Source organism: Chiloscyllium plagiosum, unplaced genomic scaffold (assembly GCF_037043375.1).
Source record: "Chiloscyllium plagiosum isolate Xiang-an unplaced genomic scaffold, Cpla_swu_hap1 HiC_scaffold_53X, whole genome shotgun sequence".
NCBI lineage: Eukaryota > Metazoa > Chordata > Chondrichthyes > Orectolobiformes > Hemiscylliidae > Chiloscyllium > Chiloscyllium plagiosum.
In genome coordinates this window covers 17,647,756-17,665,478 of record NW_028270191.1, presented here as the reverse complement: position 1 = coordinate 17,665,478, position 17,723 = coordinate 17,647,756, and the positions used below count along the sequence as shown (strand labels likewise).

Below are 17,723 nucleotides of genomic sequence, written 5' to 3'. Positions count from 1 at the left end.
TAAAAGAGGTAATATTTAACTCAATACACCAAGATTTTTAGGTCAGTCATCCATTGCTTGCTGTTTGAAGCCATACTGGGAGCATTTTGGCTGTTGCATTTGCTAGAGATACAAGGCTGCATTTGGGATATCCAGAGGTCAAAATGCAAATTCAAGTGTAAACAAGCTGAAATACACAGATTTAACAGATACAACCCTAAATCAGGGTTGAAGTAGTTAACCTGAAAATTTCAGTGCATTTTATTCACTAGCATTACAAGAGTGCTATGACTCAGGACCAGAAAATGCAAAAGTTGAGCCAGGGAAGTAATCAGTTGGGAGGGGCCATTTTGGTTGGATTAAAACAAACTGCATGTAGATTGCAAAATTAAGAACATAGGCTCTGGAAATTGAGTGGTTGACACTCAGATGCAAGTGTTTTTTCCTAAAAGGTTGGTGTTAAGGTATATTAAGTGAATGCTTGCAGAATAAAATGGCTTGGATTTCTCCCATCAAGCTTTAGTCAAAAAAGTGACTAAATATAATAGTGCAATAGTTTAGTAAAAAAGACAGACCAATAGCTTCAAGGCCTAGTGACTTCAGTATAGAGATTTGACTGCTGATCTGGGGAAAAAAGTTATCACAGACAAGAGAAGTCAAACCTCTTGGAATAACTAGGGATATGTACAGGTAGTGCCTCAGTTAAGTTATTCATAGTTATTCCAACTACCCAAACAGTAGTGAGTTTGAAATACAGTAGGGCTGGAATCACATGCAGGTCATACAGGGAAGGATAACTGGTTTCCTTCCTCTAATACATGTTGTTGACAATAGTCACGTGGTTACTGTATTTTTAAAATGTGGGATTAAAGTTTTAAATCTGCCATGGTGTTTCAAACCCATGCTCAGGACATTTGACTTCTATTCCAGAACCCCAGTGAGCTTACAACATCAGCACCCCACAAAAAATTTGATACATTAAAAGTAGAGATGTAGTCCCTCATGTTTCCTCAAATGAAATGCAAATTGCTATTAGTGTATGACAATTCATCATAGCACAAGGTCTTTAATATAGGAGTTACATTAAATACATTGGTGAATCAGAATGAATTCCATTACCATGAATTAGTTGCAACATAAGCTTTAATAAAGCCTGGCTTAATTACAAAATATAATGACATTTTAGAAGAGACTGTTGCATCTATTCACAAGCAGTTTCTTGGCACCAAAATTTAACTTTACAGATCCTGCAGAGAACAATTGAAAAAAATAGGTTGCCCACAATCACATCCTGTTCACTTCCAATTGAAGACAAATATTGCATTACATGTACCAAGTAATTCACAACTGTACATACCCAAATATTTCACCCAGCTTCAACTCAGACAAGCTATTCAGCCACAGGAACTAGATCTGTGCTAAAGCAATGTACAGAGGGAAAATTTGGCAATCAGGCATTTAGTTTACAATTTAAAGTTTTGGAAAGAACAATCTTGCAATAACTATACACATTGTAGGCTCAAACATGAACTTGAGATGTCATATTTGTACCTGGAAATCAACTGCCATGGGAAGACCCAATTCTGTGTCAAGAGGTCAGATGTGACAAATTCAGTGCATGATTTATACATAATGTGGATGACAAGGCACCAGACTACATGAAATGCAAAAAACAGTAACAGTAAAGTGCATTGAAAAGAGAATTCCTATGCAAAGCCCATTCATACTCTACAGTGGCAGATCTAAAAAGTGCACTAAAAATTAAGATGCATTCTATTTGCCAGTAGTCAAAGAAACACCCAGTCTCATGACAAAAACTGAAAAAATCTATTATGGACCAATCTGACAGGCTGATATGGTATCATTGTTATGAACTGCTTAAAATCAGATTTCAATTGTTTAGAAGATAGAGATTTAAGTCCAGAAGATAGAGCACATTTAAAAATTGCTCAGGTGAATCAGACAATGAAGCAGCATCTTTCAACCTGCCCCTGTCCTAAAAACAGCATTGAGGTCAATGACCTAAGTAGGCAGTCACTTGCAGTACAAGAAATTCTTTGTCATCTAGATTCAGGAGATCATGACTACTGTCATAGCCTGTTAATTCATTGAGGGGACCTTGCACAAACCAGAAGAAAATAAATTGATGTCCAAGGCTGAATATCTTGAGGAAACAAGTGTTTAACTGGGGGAGAAAAAAAAGTGACAAAGTAAACTTCAAGGTTTTTTTTTAAAAAAACTTCAGAAGCTGGTGCATTCTACTAGAGAATCAACCTTATGTTCAAGTTTTGCAGTCAAAAGCTGAATGCAATATTGGAAGGCGGCTCACAGTCATGTCAGTTTAAGTTTTATCCACAAACCCACCCTCTCCAAAAAGAGAAAGTAACAACCCACTTCCAAATGAAGCTGGACGAAATAGTAGAGCATCTAACTCATGGTAGAAACTGGCAATACAGATGTCAACTTGCACCAGAAAACAAAGTGGAGAAGTTAAAAGTGCTCAGCAAGTATTATATATATATATCCTATTGCAGGAACCTGAACAAATTGGGAGCAAGGAGTTTTGGCCAAGTTATTCAGGATGTGTAGTGGTTAGTTTTCAAAACCTTGCTCAATCTTGCCAATATTCATAGCTAGCTTATTTATTGCACTCAACTTTAGATCACCCAGGAGCAAAAAGTATACAGTACTACTGCAGCCCATGTCAACAGGACTATTATGAAACTGCATTCCTCACTAGATTGTTTAACTTTACTGTACCATTATCCCCAAGCCTGCATGTGCTATTTGATTCCCAATTTCAAAAAAGTGGGCATTGCCATGAGATCTATACAATTTATAAAAAGTTAAACCCAATAGTTGTACAAACTAAAAAGCCAACTTGGCTATTTAAAACAGCACCCACTGCTTAAAACATGGTAAATTTCAAAGTGTACTGCCTAGAGTTCAGAGTCCTATCACAGCTATTTACCAGTGTAGGTTTAGTTACTATCTTAGCTGTTAGATTGCTTACCCTAGGGTGGGCACAACTGTTTAGTGCAGGATCTTTGATTTGTAGTTTTAATCCTAGAGGCCCAATTCCTACATACTAAGTGACAAAGGCTTCCCTGCCAAGGTTAAACAATGCAAACACTGACATGCAGTTTCAACATAAGGGCAAACATTGACAATTAGAGGATACAGTTTGCAAATCAGCACAAGCTGCAAAGTTAGAACAATCTGAATAGAGTTCCAAATTATCTACAAGTCTTGTTTAAAAAAGCTTTGAATAACTGGTATTCTATGAAACAGAGTGCATTCATATAGCAATAACATTAAAAAAAGGAAGGTGATTAAGTTGATTTTACATCTCTAGTAAAAATAAAGATGGTGTTAAGTCAAATCCCACATCCATTCTGCAGGTACTTTTACTGAAGCATTGCAAGAGGCATGGATGTAGAGATTTCATTTCAACTTGTTATTGAATGTGCAGTTGTCAACTTGGAGCAAGCTCCCTTCATGGTTTGCTTAGTTGCTACAACACTGGCTCTTGTTCTGCTGAGACTGTTCATGGAGATCCACACCTCTGTTACGGCCGGTGGTTCCACTGGCATTCTGAAGTTCGGTCTTTGGCAGCTTCTTGGCTGGAAGATAAAGATATGTGTAATGGTGCTCCTTGTGACATAGGCTGATAAACAACCTTTGAAAAAAGCAGCTTAAAAATCAATTTGAAACCATTTCCAAGATCCAATTTAAAAAAGGGAATATTCAGCTGGAACTGGAGAATTTAAGTTAGAAAGCCAGACATCTCAGTCCCATGTATCAAGTGACTACCACTTTCTATAGAGTGTGGTTAGAAGAGTTTGCTTGTGGAAATTAGGGGTTCAAAATTAGTTGGTTGAACTGCAGAACAGTCTAAACCTAGACATTTAAACTTTCCACAGGAGTTAAGCATGTATAAATGGCAATCACAGGCAAAAGTCAAGTGACTCAAACTGGACTGCCAAAACAATCTTTGAAGCCAGCAACTCATTTGCGCAATGGCAATTCTCACCTTGAAGCAGAGACTGGAGGTGTGGAGTTGTAGGATACATTTAGAAATATTTAAAAACAACCTCTGTTCTGCCTGAAACTTAACTGCTAGCAGCCTGGGTGGATTAAAACCCAAAAATGCTTGCATTTACATAGCGCCTCATCACATCTGTAGGGCATTGCCAAGCACTTTGCAACCAAGTAATTTTGTAGTGCACTTATGCAGCCAAATGCAGCAGCTAATTTGCGCTTGAGGTACCACAAACAGCAAGTAGAAAGACTGACCAGTTGATGTTGGTAGGGGTGTCAATTACACACCAACGATCCCCATTTTTGAATGCCACAAGATATGTACACTTTGGCTCACAAACCATCTGAAAAGACTATGTAGCAGTACTTGATACTATATAGATGTAAACAGCACAAGTTGTACAAGAGGTCCAGATAAAAAAAGGTTAATGAAACCATTAAAAAAGAATGCTGCCAGATTGTGCCAAGCTATTTGTAACTTGAAGGACCATATGAATTAAAGTGATGCAACTCATCCTGCCTATTTCAAGTGCTATGGGATATGGCATTCTACAAGTTCTAACTTTACTAAGGGCTTTACACAGTTTTGGATACAAGCTATCCCTCACTTAAAATGGACTTTTTCCACACTAATTGGAACTACAAAATACTAAAGCTACACCAGTTTAAGTCTAGGAAAGACAAACCAGAAAGTGTGCACCAACTAAAGTCACCATACCTGGAAAAAGGAGTAGACATTTCAAGTTGCCAATGCATACAGAAGTTAGTCTACACAAACACCACATGCTTATTTTAGGCAGCTAAAGTAAATAGGATTGCTCTTTTATAAGATGGTGGGGATTGTTCTCCCTCAACTACTCAATTTCAGCAATTCTTTAAAAAAATCACTAACATCTTATGTATTAAAAAAGTTCAAAGAATCAAGTTATCCCTCTCGATTGTTTCCCAGTTACCTGGATTATCTGCTGGAGGACTTATATTCCTGAGTGTGGAAACAGGTCATTTGGCCCAACAAGTCCACATTCCTCCCAAGAGCAACCCACCCAGATCCATTTCCCTCTGACTAAATGCACCTAACACATTGTGGGCAATTTATCATTCCCAATTCACCTGACCTGCACATCTTTGCACTGTGGGAGGAGGAAATTAGTACCTGGAGGAAACCCATGCAGACATGGAGAACATCTGGAGTTTGCAGTTGGAGATTAGAATCAAACCAGGTCTCTGGTGCTATGAGGCAACAGTGCTAACCACTGAGCCATGTGCCACCCTACTTCTTCCTACTCAAAGTTCACTTCAGCACAATTCAGATGTTACAAGTCTTACCTATTGCCAAAAATAGGTCATTAACATTCATTGCTGTTTTGGCAGATGTCTCCATGAACAACAAACTATTATCATCTGCATATCCTTGTGCTTCCTGTTGAAAAAGCAAAAATGGTGGCGGTGATGTTTGCTGTGACCTTATAGACCTACAAAGAATATTTTCTCACTAATAAAAACCCACCTCATATTCCACCATCCTTTTATTAGCCAGATCAGCTTTGTTTCCTGACAGGGCTATAACTATATTGGGACTTGCTTGTCGCTGCAACTCTTTTACCCATGTCTTTGCTCTTGCAAAGGTCTCCTGAAACAAGATACATGTTTGATGCAAACAATTTAAACAGGTTAGATTCATTTCTGCATTCCAAGTTGTATTATAAGCAAGTCTAGGAAAGGGGTAGGCAAAGAATAAATTGTTGGTTACTTTTATTAAAATTCATTATGCTTAATGTTCAATATTACCATATGAAAAGTTACTCTACAGACTTGCAAAAACAGTAAAATTTGAAGTATGACCAAAGTACTCCACTGCAATTTTTCATCCAATGAAAGGAAACAAGCCAAAACTACAGTTGCTGGCTCCCTCCAGAGAGCAGCTTATTCCTCCTTTAAGAGAAAAAGTGTTTGAGCAAAGGTCTGATGCTTTCATTCTTAAAGTACACTACATTAAGTGTCTCTAAAAGCAGACCAGAGGGACATGACAGTTTAAAGCTAATTTAAAAATTTGTTCTAGTCAAAGATGAATATACACAAAATAAAAGCACCAATTCTGAAATTACTCCAGTTTGGAAGCAGTTAAAAATTTATGAAACTCTCCACAAACTGCAGTCAACTTGTGCTTCAGCTCCAGGTAGAGATCAACTCTGGATTGGTCATTAGGTCTTGAAGATGTGAACTTGCAATTAAAAAAAGTTCAGTTCATATGGGTTGAAGTATTTTTAATTGCATAAATTTAGCAGCTTTCAGGAATGTGCTGTTTTACTAGTTATGTGCATTGTAAGACAGAAAGCAGAAGCCCCAAGGTATCCTTGGGTCTTCTCCAATGCAAGAGAGAGTGCACTAAAGGAACATTGGCTTGAATTGAAACTCAAAATTAATTTCTATAACAAAAATGAAAGGTGAAATGTTCCAATAACAGTGATTAGAGAATTACTTTGATGAAAAATTCCCTAGCCTAGTTTCAGCTCAAGCTGGAGAAGAGATAGGACTAGCTCCAAAAAAAAAAGGTGTCAAAAAAGGTATCCCATGAACAAGGACAATAACTAAATCACATTTCATCAGTAGCTCAAACCTGATTGGTGATGTCATAAACCACAATGGCAGCTTGAGCACCTCTGTAGTACATGGGAGCTAAACTGTGATACCGCTCCTGTCCAGCAGTGTCCCAGATCTCAAACTTTACTGTTGTATCATCCAAGCAGACGGATTGTGTCAGAAATGCAGCTATTTAAAAAAAACAACAGTGTCAGGGCATTGCATTCAAAAATAAAAACTAAGTATTGAGGCTTTCAAGCAAAGGTTAAGACAGCAGACAGGCAGGCATAATTGAAATTTAAAAGAGGTTACTTTAAAAACAGTTGAGGAAACAAAAAAATTTTGGTAAGAAACGTCAGAGTTAAATAGATATTTTGCACCAGTCTTTATGGTGGCAGATTGTGAATGTTGATTACTGAAGAATAAGGGAGTAGGAATGAGGTGTACTATAGTATTAGACAAACTAATGGGACTAAAAAGGCAGACAAGTCACTTTGCTCTGATTGCAGGATCTGCAGATCCTGCAGAGGTAGGACCAAAATAGTGAATGCATTAGTTCCAATTTTTGAAAAATTAGAATTCTAGGGAAGTGCCAGATTTTTGGAAAACTGCTAATGTGATACCCCTGTTCAGAGGGGAGGGTGGAAGCAAAAAGTAGGTAACTACAAGCTGATTAGCTTTGTTAAGTACAGAATTAAATTAAAAGGAAGCAATAGATTATTTAGAAGATCAGTGTAAATCAAGCAGTTAACATGGCTCCATAAAAATGGGAAATAGTGTCTGACTAATTTCTTGGAGTGGAGGAAGACTCACTGCATAAAAGGGAACCAATAGATGTGCTGTATTGGACTTGAGGTGCTTGATAAAGGCACCTCAAAATGAGTCATAAGAGCCCACTATTGGGGGGGCGGGGGGGGGGGGGGGGGGGGGGTGTCATATATTGACATGTATAGAGAATTGGCTCATGGGAAAAGTGGGGTAAAGGGTTCTTTTTCAGGTTGGCAAAGAATGATTATGGGTTTCACAGGGATCAATGCTGGATAGCAACTGTTTGCAATATTTAAATACTGAGACAAGTTTAGTGGAAAGGAGGTGGAGGGGTGAAAATTCAAAAAAGCAGAAGGATATCAATGGGTTAAGTGGGCAAAAAAGTTGTCAGGAGTGGGTGGGAAAGTGTGAAGTTCTTCACTTTGAAGAATAGGTTACTGGAAGTTGCAAAGGTATTTGAGGATACTTGTGCACAAAACCAGCATAGGCGATCAGGAACACTGGCCCCTAGTTCTAGGGGGGTTGGAGTATGCAAGTGCTAGTGAGACCGCATCTGAAGTACTGTCAGCAGTTTTGATCATTTCATTGGAGGCAGTTCAAAGTTCACTATGATCCCTGGTATGGAGGGATCATCTTAAAGGCTAAAAACAGGCTGGGACTCTACTTATTGGAGCTGAGAATTGAGTTTCTCATACTAAAACAGGATTCTTAAGAGCCTTGTCAAGGTAAGTGCTGAGAGGTTATTCCTCTTCATGGGAAAGTCTAGAGCTGGACAGCAGTCTCAGAACAAAGGGGTGTCAATTTAAGACGAGGAGGAGGAGGAATTTGAGGACTGACTCTTTGGAACTCCTAGCCAGACAGCTGTGGGGTGAAAAGTCCTTTGTGGCTTGAATGTGTGATTAGGTAGGGATAGGGGAATAAAGAGTTTTGTTACGGGGGGAAAAAAGTTAGGAAAGTAGAATGAAGAATGCCACATCAGCCATGATCCTATTGAATGGTAGAGCAGAATCAAGGGGCTGAACAGTCTACTCCTGTTCTCCCTCCCCCAGAAGCAGAGCATAGACTGATTAAGTCACACACTTCTACACAGAAGCATCCCCAACCAAAGATTAGATTAGATTAGTTACAGTGTGGAAACAGGCCCTTCGGCCCAACAAGTCCACACCGCCCCGCCGAAGCGCAACCCACCCATACATTTACCCCTTACCTAACACTACGGGCAATTTGGCAGGGCCAATTCACCTGACCTGCACATCTTTGGACTGTGGGAGGAAACCGGAGCACCCGGAGGAAACCCACGCAGACACGGGGAGAATGTGCAAACTCCACACAGTCAGTCAGTCGCCTGAGTCGGGAATTGAACCCGGATCTCTGGCGCTGTGAGGCAGCAGTGCTAACCACTGTGCCGCCCAAAGCTGGAGACGTAGACGAGTTAAATTTGTTTTGTTGGTATTGGAGAATTGAAAAGTGTTGAATGACTCACACTGCCAGTGATTGAAACAGGATTATGCCAAGATGTGGCCAGGATGGAGAAAACTCCAGCAGATTGTCAGAACCACAGTTTGGTTTGTTGAGATTAACAGAGGTCAAAGAAATTCTGCTACAGCATGATGCTTCTCAGGGGCATCATCCATTGGTACATTAAAAAGTACTTACCACCAATTGTGCTTTCCTGGTATTCATGGAATTGTCCTTTAACAAAGCGTAGCACAAGACTGGATTTGCCCACAGCTGACTCCCCTAGTAATACAAGCTTAAATTGGCAGATTTTGCTGGTTTGGGACTGACCATTTGGCCTGGATACTCCCCTGCTGGCCATGGTCCTCAATAGTTGTAATAGAATCCTATTTAGGAGAGACAAGTTTGCCCACCAACTCAAGGGTAGGCACAACTTCCACTGCTTTGAATTATGCAACCTAAAAAAGTGAAAAAAATTGCTTTAAGTTTCACTTTATTTCTAGTGATTGCTCAAGTAGAAACAATTCAGTAGAAAACCAAACCACATGGAACAATTCATTTTGTATATTAAGTGAAATAACATAACCCAAGATACTTAAACCAAAAAAAAGTTGGAGTAATACAAGGCCTTTAAAACAAAAGTGTTTCTGGATGTCTGAAGGCAAATCGCTAAGAGAAAAAAAAGCACACGAAGATTAACATTCCAGGGATAGGAATTACAGAATGTTTTTAGAAAAGTGAAAAAAGTTAATGAGGAGTCACTGGCCAGATCAGCTTTTTTTGCCCATCCTAGACAGCAGTTAAGAATCAACCATACTGCTATGGTCTGGAATCATGTATAGGCCACGCAAAGATGGTAGTTTCTTTCCCTAAAGGAAAATCAGGGAAAAACCCATCCAGTTCCCTAATCAACAGTGGACAAATGGTCATTATTAAATTAAAACTGGAATTAATGGTTTAACTCAAATTCCACCATCTGCCATTGCCTGGGTCTCTGAGCTAATAGTCCAACAATAATATTGCTGGGGAGGTGCCGGCCTGGCAAAAATAGCTGTTGCCAAGATTAACATGACAATTACATTCAGCTATGCTTAAATCTTGGAAGATTTTTTAAAAGTTGTGCTAAGCTCGTGAAGTCAGGGCCCATACCAAATCAGACCAAGTTGGAAAGATTTATTTTCACAAGCAAATGCATGTGAAAACATTCTGTCAAAGGAAACTAAAATACAACAAAAAAAAATGTGTTAGTTGCTCACACCAAGTCACTGGGGAAAAAATGCATGATAGCACAACTATTTGAAGTGGAGGTGACATTTATAGGAAGGAATGTTACTATTTGACAAGTTAATTTTAATATCACAATATCTCCTTGGAAATCATCATTTCCCTCCTGGTGGCTTTAAATCTTAAATTTTCAGTCAGTGTTTATTTCACTGACTGCTCAATAGGACTACTGAATTTTTTTTAAAACTGCATCACTCTCCAAAGCCACATGGTTAACTAGAAGTGCAGTGACTATGAAGGAGCATCAATAGACATTTGACCAAAACAAATTAAAGTAGGCAGAAAAGGTAGATGACAAATATGTGGAACAATGCAAGGAACTGATTGTGAAAAATGTCAAAGCTTAGTCAGGAGTTGTCCTAGAATGCTAGTTTAAAGGTAAACCATTATACAGAGTAAGAGGTGGCCAGATTAGTTGGCAAGTTGACTGATGGGTAAAGAGGTTGCAGTGAAGAGTGTGCTCATAAATGCTGATTGACAGGTAGAGCAAAGTAAAAACTCAACTTTGGACATTTTCTAAACAACTTGCTCAGATGTTTTACATGCCTCTGGAGCAGGTGGAACTTGAACCTGGGCCTCCTGACTCAGATAGGGATACTACCCCTGCACCACAAAAGCAGTCATTCTCTGCAGTGCATGTTTTATAGCGAATTGAAGACAAGGTTTAGTTAACTGAGCAATAATGTGTGGGGGTGGGAAGGAAGGAGAGAATTTAAAATTCCTGTCCACTAAGTCTCACCACTTAATTCACCTCCGGTCTTTACACATTTGCCTCAACAGACGAGTAGAGGTCATAGATCAGCACTAGTTGTCTTATCTAGCTTGTACATTAAGCAGTGATTAGAGCTCAAATCTGAAAACATGCAGAACAACCTCATTGTAAACTGCATAACCATGCCTCAATTTCTGGTGTTGCAGCAGTTTCCAGAAAAATAGAAGCTACACAATTGAGCATGTAATCTTCCTATTGAGAAGCCAAGCAAAAAAAAGGTAGCATTACTGAAACTCAACATGCCTGTGCCACCACATACTTGTGTTTGGATGACTTAACAGCTCCTCCCAGCCACTCACTGCTGCAGCCCTGGTCAAGCAAAAACTGTCTGACAGATTAGCTCACCTTTTGTAAATAGACACTTATGGGATATGAGCAACAGCACCAACTCCTACACAATCTGGCAAGATTAATAGCTACCTTGGATCAAGTAACAAGACTGCAAAAACAAACTCAGGTGAAGCTAAAAAGGTGATATTGGAACTGCAAAGAATGACAAGTCACCAATGAAAGGTTTTGCTCTTTAATACATGTCACTTTAAATTTTCAAAGTACTCCACAAGTCACATTATAGTACTACAAGCAAGGTTCAACCACTACTAGATGGAAGCACTGAACCTTGCTGGACTACAGTTTAGCAAACACTCCATTTTTTAGGTCATGTACAACAATTAAAGAATTAATTCACCTCATGAAATTAATCCAAAGACATTACCAGTGAATACTGATCACTGTTGAGCAATAGGCTGAATTAGTTTTATATGACCAAGGGATCACAAGATCTACAGCTGCATTCAAACTTTCAACTGTTCACACATCAGAAGTGATTAACTGACATCCAAGTCAAGTAGACACCTGGCTCTGATAACAGGTGGTTACATGCTGATGGTTAACTGGAGTCTACAGTAATGGGATGAAAGAACCCTTACAGCCAGAGGATTAGAAATCATGTCCCAATCTTGACCTCAGATTCTGGGCCTAATGTCCACAGACTGCCAATTACTGCTGAGTTAGCAGTAACAATACAGGATGGAAGCGAGCTTTAAAAGTGTGTACAGTATGAGAGATCTTTTTCACATGTTAGATATGTACTGTGGAAACCTAGTCAAATTTGAAGTTCAATTCTGAGCTCTGGTTTAATCCTAAAATCTATTAAGGTGATCTAGATCTATCATTGGGTCTAGAGTTTACACAAGATAAGATAGCACAAGTTAAGTGCAAGTAAAACAGAAGTTCTGGACTCATGTACTAGATTACTTGGGTTTAGGCCAAGTCATCCACCCACATTTCCACCACCTCCAAAAAGACCCCACCACCAGGGATATATTTCCCTCCCCACCCCTTTCCGCCTTCTGCAAAGACCATTCCCTCCGTGACTACCTGGTCAGGTCCACACCCCCCTACGACCTACCCTCCCATCCTGGCACTTTCCCCTGCCACCGCAGGAACTGTAAAACCTGTGCCCACACCTCCTCCCTCACCTCTATTCAAGGCCCTAAAAGGAGCCTTCCACATCCAAAGTTTTACCTGCACATCCACTAATCATTTATTGTATCCGTTGCTCCCGATGCGGTCTCCTCTACATTGGGGAGACTGGGCACCTCTTAGCACGCTTTAGGGAACATCTCCGGGACACCTGCACCAATCAACCAAACCGCCCCGTGGCCCAACATTTCAACTCCCCCTCCCACTCTGCCGAGGATATGGAGGTCCTGGGCCTCCTTCACTGCTGCTCCCTCACCAGACGCCTGGAGGAAGAACGCCTCATCTTCCGCCTCGGAACACTTCAACCCCAGAGCATCAATGTGGACTTCAACAGCTTCCTCATTTCCCCTTCCCCCACCTCATCCTAGTTTCAAACTTCTAGCTCCGCACTGTCCCCTTGACTTGTCCGACCTGCCTAGTTCCTTTTCCACCTATCCACTCCACCCTGACTTATCTCCTCCCCCACTCACCTATTATACTCTATGCTACTTTCTCCCCACCCTCCTCTAGCTTATCTCTCCACGCTTTAGGCTCTCTGCCTTTATTCCTGATGAAGGGCTTTTGCCCAAAACGTCGATTTTGCTGCTCGTCGGATGCTGCCTGAATTGCTGTGCTCTTCCAGCACCAATGATCCAGAATCTGGTTTCCAGCATCTGCAGTCATTGTTTTTACCTACTTGGGTTTAGGGACAAGCAGAACAATTTGAGAAACCAGAAGCCTTAAAAAGAATTAGACCTGGGAAACGTTCAGAGTAGACACCAAATTCCAGTCAAAAGCATAGCATAACACTATTTTTGTTGAATTATGGTAATGAGCCACTAGGGTGGCCAGGCAAGTAAACTGGTCAAAAAAACTAGCATATCAGAAGGACCCTCTGCTTCATATCAGACTAAGAAGTCTGTTTAGTTCAATAAAACACCTCAAAAAAAAAAAGTGAGCACATTACAAAGTGTCTGTGCAAGCAAGGCAATTATCCAGATAGTCAGATGTACAGCATGGAAACAGACCCTTCAATCCAACCTGTCCACACCAACCAGATATCCCAACCCAATCTAGTTCCGCCTGCCAGCACCCAGCCCATATCCCTCCAAACGCTTCCTATTCATATACCCATCCAAATGCCTTTTAAATGGTTGCAATTGTACCAGCCTCCACCACTTCCTCTGGCAGCTCATTCCATATACATACTACCCTCTGAAAGTGTTGCCCCTTAGGTTTAGGGTGAGGGAAAAAGAAAAAAACTATGCCCTCTAGCTCTGGACTCCCGACCCCAAGGAAAAGACTATTTATCCTATCCATGCCCCTCAATTTTCTAAACTTCTATAAAGGTCACCCCTCAGCCTCCAACGCTCCAGGGACAACAATCCCAATCTGTTCAGCCTCTCCCTACAGCTCAAATCCTCCAACCCTGGCAACATCCTTGTAAATCTTCTCTGAACCCTTCCAAGTTTCACAACATCTTACCGATAGGAAGGAGACCAGAACTGCACGCAATATTCCAACAGTGGCCTAACCAATGTTCTGTACTCCATACTCCTGACCAATAAAAGGAAAGCATTCCAAACACCTTCACTATCCGATATACCTGCGACTCCACTTTCAAGGAGTGATGAACCTACACTCCAAGGTCTCTTTGTTCAACACCACTCCCCAGGACCTTACCATTAAGTGTACAAGTCCTGCTAAGATTTGCTTTCCCAAGATGCAGTACCTCGCATTTAATCTAAATTAAACACCATCTGGTCCAGATCCTGTTGTAATCTGAGGTAACCCTCTTTTAGTTCAATGATTGCTTGCTTTGCTACTGCGCTAAACAATTAATAGCTGAAGAACTTTTTGGTACTTGCCCTAATTTCAGGCATTTGAATGGGGTTTTCCACCCCCCCCCCGATACAAATTTTGCTCTCCACTCACCTCAATAGTACTTAGTCTCTTGCATGAGAAGAGCAGTTAAGGTTAACATAATCCAATTTTTCCCCTCAGGTCTTTGCTTAATTCAGGCTTTGATAGATCAGCCCTTTGAAAGGCTCGTTATTAGTCTCACCTAGACCTGATCATATTAGAGCAGAGTTTCTAGCTTACTGTCTAGTCAAACACTCATTGGCAGGTTGCACTTCATCAGCAAGTCACCCTTAGTGGAGTGTGCAGAAAAGTACCTTTGAACTGAAGAAACAGTCTATGCATAGAGTGAGGTAAACAGACAGTCCATGTTGTACCCCTCAAGCAAAGCTACTAAACAAGGGGAACTTTGCCCAAGTACATCCACATCCAAGATGGAAGGTGGAGCCAGTCAAAGGGGAAATCATACACTTGGAGTTAAAACAACTCAAATGTTGACTGTTAAACAAGTGTGAAATTGCATAGAGATCTAAATAGTACTTTGGAAGGAAAGCAAACTAACTTAGTTCAAAGTTAATATTCCCAAAAAACCCTAGAAGTCACAAATAAAACAACAAATACTATTGAATAACAAACCACTTGCATGCAACCTATTTTCTGCAGTTTGATTGTAACTGGTTATCAACCTTGAAATGTGGATCAGTTAGTTGACTTTTAAATGAAGGATAACTACTGTTAATGCAGAGACGGATGATTATATTTGACAGACAGATACACGCCGATAGGCCCATAGTCTTAGAATCTTGATTCTCTTTCCTCTAACTCCACTTCTGGTGAAAAGACATTTACGAAAGTAGTTAGAGAGTTTGCTCAGAGTACACTTGAAAATAACTAAAAATTCAGCACATATGGCAATTTATCCTTTTTGTTTTCAATTGAACCAATTAAGATAGCCTTGGGCCATCAAATTGATTTATATGCAAGGCAAAGATTAGTGGGCTGAGCAACTCAATGACATCACGCCCAAGATATTGTCCCACACAAGCACTAAGATGGGTGTTACGTTCTTTTGAACGTTGTAATTCAGTTAAATCTACGAACTGCACCTTAACTTCAACAGGGTATTACCAACATGGTCTCCCACCCCCAAAAATCGAAAATAAAATCAAAGCAGAATATTCAAGATTCGCTTCAAAACAGCTCAACCCTACTGTAAAATTACAAGCCATCGACTGACATCATCCACCTCATACTTGAAAATGAGGCTTTTCAAATCTGGTCTTCAAATGGAAAGACATTGAAGTCGGCTTCTGCCCATCCATTTGTCACACTCAGCAGAACATTTTGTTGAAAACAGGCTCTTCAACTAGGAAGAATCTACATTTACTTTTTAATTAGGAGTAGGTCATTTGGAAGCAACAATGACAAGAAGCAGATTTTTGTTTTACCTTCACGACGCCTTCAACTTCGCAGGCTTTTTTTTTCCTCCGCCAATAGTGTCGCAAGAACTAGACACCTAGCCAAGTCTGAACCACAGCCTCCTGCATAAGTTGATTGATAGCTCAAGAATTGAATAAAAAGCTGACAAACCTTATTGACGGCTACTTCCACCAATGATAAAATAAGGCGGGTACAGTTGTGCAGATGACCAATAGTGATAGGGGTTCCATGTGATTGGTAGGAAATCCTGACCACTAGCCAAATGCTTCTAGGAATTCGTGATTGGTAAGTGAACCAATCAGAAAAGCGATCTATGTGAAGGCGGGACTTCCTGCAGCACGGTTAAATTGGTTGCCTCTTTGACATCAGGTGACAGAAAACAATGAGGTCAGAGTTGATTTCTATAATTGGAAAATATAAGCTTTGCATTTTAGCACAGCGCAATTAATATATCATAATAATGTACATGATATCATTGCATTTTTTAGGAAGGCCCAAAGTGTTCCCAATACCGAATTTGATTTAAATTCTTGTTGTTAGATCCAGCAAGGCAAAGTATCCCTATTTCCCAGTAATAATTTAAATTCGACCAAACTTGTAGCAGTTATGTGAATACATTCCTATCTCTTGGGGGACACTTCAGAAAGAACTTGAATTTCTTTAATGTTTTTCACTGCCTCAGGACAGCCTAAAATTTTTAGTAGCTAACAAAACATTCTTTAAACATTGCTGCAACATAGGGAAACATGGGATGGTATGGTGGCTCTGCTGCCTCACAGTACCAGACCCAGGTTCGAAACCACCCTTGGGTGACTTGTCTGTGTGGAGTTTGCACATGGTTTTCCTCCGGGTGCTTCAGTTTCCTCCCACAGTCCAAAGATATGCAGGCTAGGGTGAATTGGCCATGCTAAATTACCCATAGTTTCCAGGGATGTGTAGGTGTTAGATGGCTTAGCCATGGAAATGGGATGAGTCTGGGTGGGATGACCTTAGGAGGGCTGGTGTGGACTCAATGGATCACACTGTAGGGATTTAATGTGTCTATGACAGTCAACTTGAACATAACACGCAATAATAATTTGTAATTTTGTGTGCAATCTAGTCTTCACTGGCAGTAATAATTGTCTATCTCTAATTTGGTGAGCACCTTCAATTCATGTGCTATAGGCAAACCTACAGTGCTGTTAGGAAGGGAGTACCTGAATTTTCCTGCATCAGCGAAGGAACTACCCATTGCTTGCTGCCCTTGTCCTTTTCGGTGATTGTGGTTGCAGATTTGGAAGGTGCTCGAAATGTTGCTGTAATGCATCTTCTCGGAGAAAGTTGGGACTGCAGATGCTGGAGATCAGAGTTGAGAGTGTGATGCTGGAAACCACACCCTTCACTTCCTCCAAGACTTTCCTTACCCAGGCCCTCTATGCCTAATCTTCATCATGGACCTCCAGTCCCTGTACACATCTGTCTGCCATGACGAAAGCCTCCAAGCCCTCCGTTTCTTCCTTTCACACTGTCCCAACCAGTACCCTTCCACTGACATCCTCATCCACCTGGTTGAACTGGTCCTCACCCTTAACAACTTCTCCTTCCAATTCTCCCATTTCCTCCAAACCAAAGAGGTAGCCATGGGCACCCACATGGACCCCAGCTATGCCTGCCTGTTTGTTGGGTACGTGGAATAGTCCATGTCCGCACCTACACTGGCACCACCCTGCACCTTTTCCTCCGCTACATTGATGATTGTATCAGCGCTACCTCGTACTCCCAGCAGGAGGTTGAACAGTTCATCAACTTCACTAACACCTTTCATCCTGACCGCAAATTCACCTGGACCATCTCTGACACCTCCCTCCCCTTCCTGGACCTCTCCATCTCTGGCAACCGTCTAACCATGGACATCTACTACAAACCCACCAACTCTCACCTGGACTACACCTCCTCCCACCCTACCTCCTGTAAAAACGCCATCCCTTATTCCCAATTCCTCCATCTCCGCAGCATCTGTTCCCAGGATGACCAATTCCACCTTAGAAAATCCCAGATGGCCTCCTTCTTTAACAATTGCAATTTCCCTTCTCAT

At 40.7% G+C, this 17,723-nt stretch overlaps 1 protein-coding gene across 2 annotated transcripts; it reads right to left on the bottom strand.

Annotated features, from left to right (window-relative positions):
- Nucleotides 1-1,104: 1,104 nt before the first annotated feature.
- On the bottom strand, nucleotides 1,105-15,756 carry LOC122543337 (ras-related protein Rab-5B). 2 transcript variants are annotated; one of them, XM_043681873.2, is made up of 6 exons: nucleotides 15,655-15,756; nucleotides 9,025-9,284; nucleotides 6,638-6,789; nucleotides 5,528-5,650; nucleotides 5,347-5,440; nucleotides 1,105-3,602 (listed from the first exon to the last, which is right to left on the bottom strand). In XM_043681873.2, the coding sequence occupies exons 2-6, from the start codon at nucleotides 9,185-9,187 to the stop codon at nucleotides 3,487-3,489; spliced, it is 648 nt and encodes a 215-aa protein (XP_043537808.1). In that variant the 5' UTR covers nucleotides 9,188-9,284; nucleotides 15,655-15,756; the 3' UTR covers nucleotides 1,105-3,486. The 2 variants fall into 2 exon arrangements, with proteins under 2 accessions (XP_043537808.1, XP_087841763.1); XM_087985637.1 differs by lacking the exons at nucleotides 5,347-5,440; nucleotides 15,655-15,756.
- Between the last annotated feature and the right edge of the window lie 1,967 nt (nucleotides 15,757-17,723).

Bases quoted from the DNA above. Each gene is read 5' to 3' on its own strand.
- LOC122543337 (XM_043681873.2), bottom strand. From the start codon at position 9,187: ATGGCCAGCAGGGGAGTATCCAGGCCAAATGGTCAGTCCCAAACCAGC. The intron at 5,651-6,637 runs GTTTGAGCTACT...ATCTTGTTTCAG, and splicing joins TTTATGACATCACCAATCAG to GAGACCTTTGCAAGAGCAAA. The intron at 5,441-5,527 runs GTGGGTTTTTAT...CTTTTTCAACAG, and splicing joins AAAGGATGGTGGAATATGAG to GAAGCACAAGGATATGCAGA.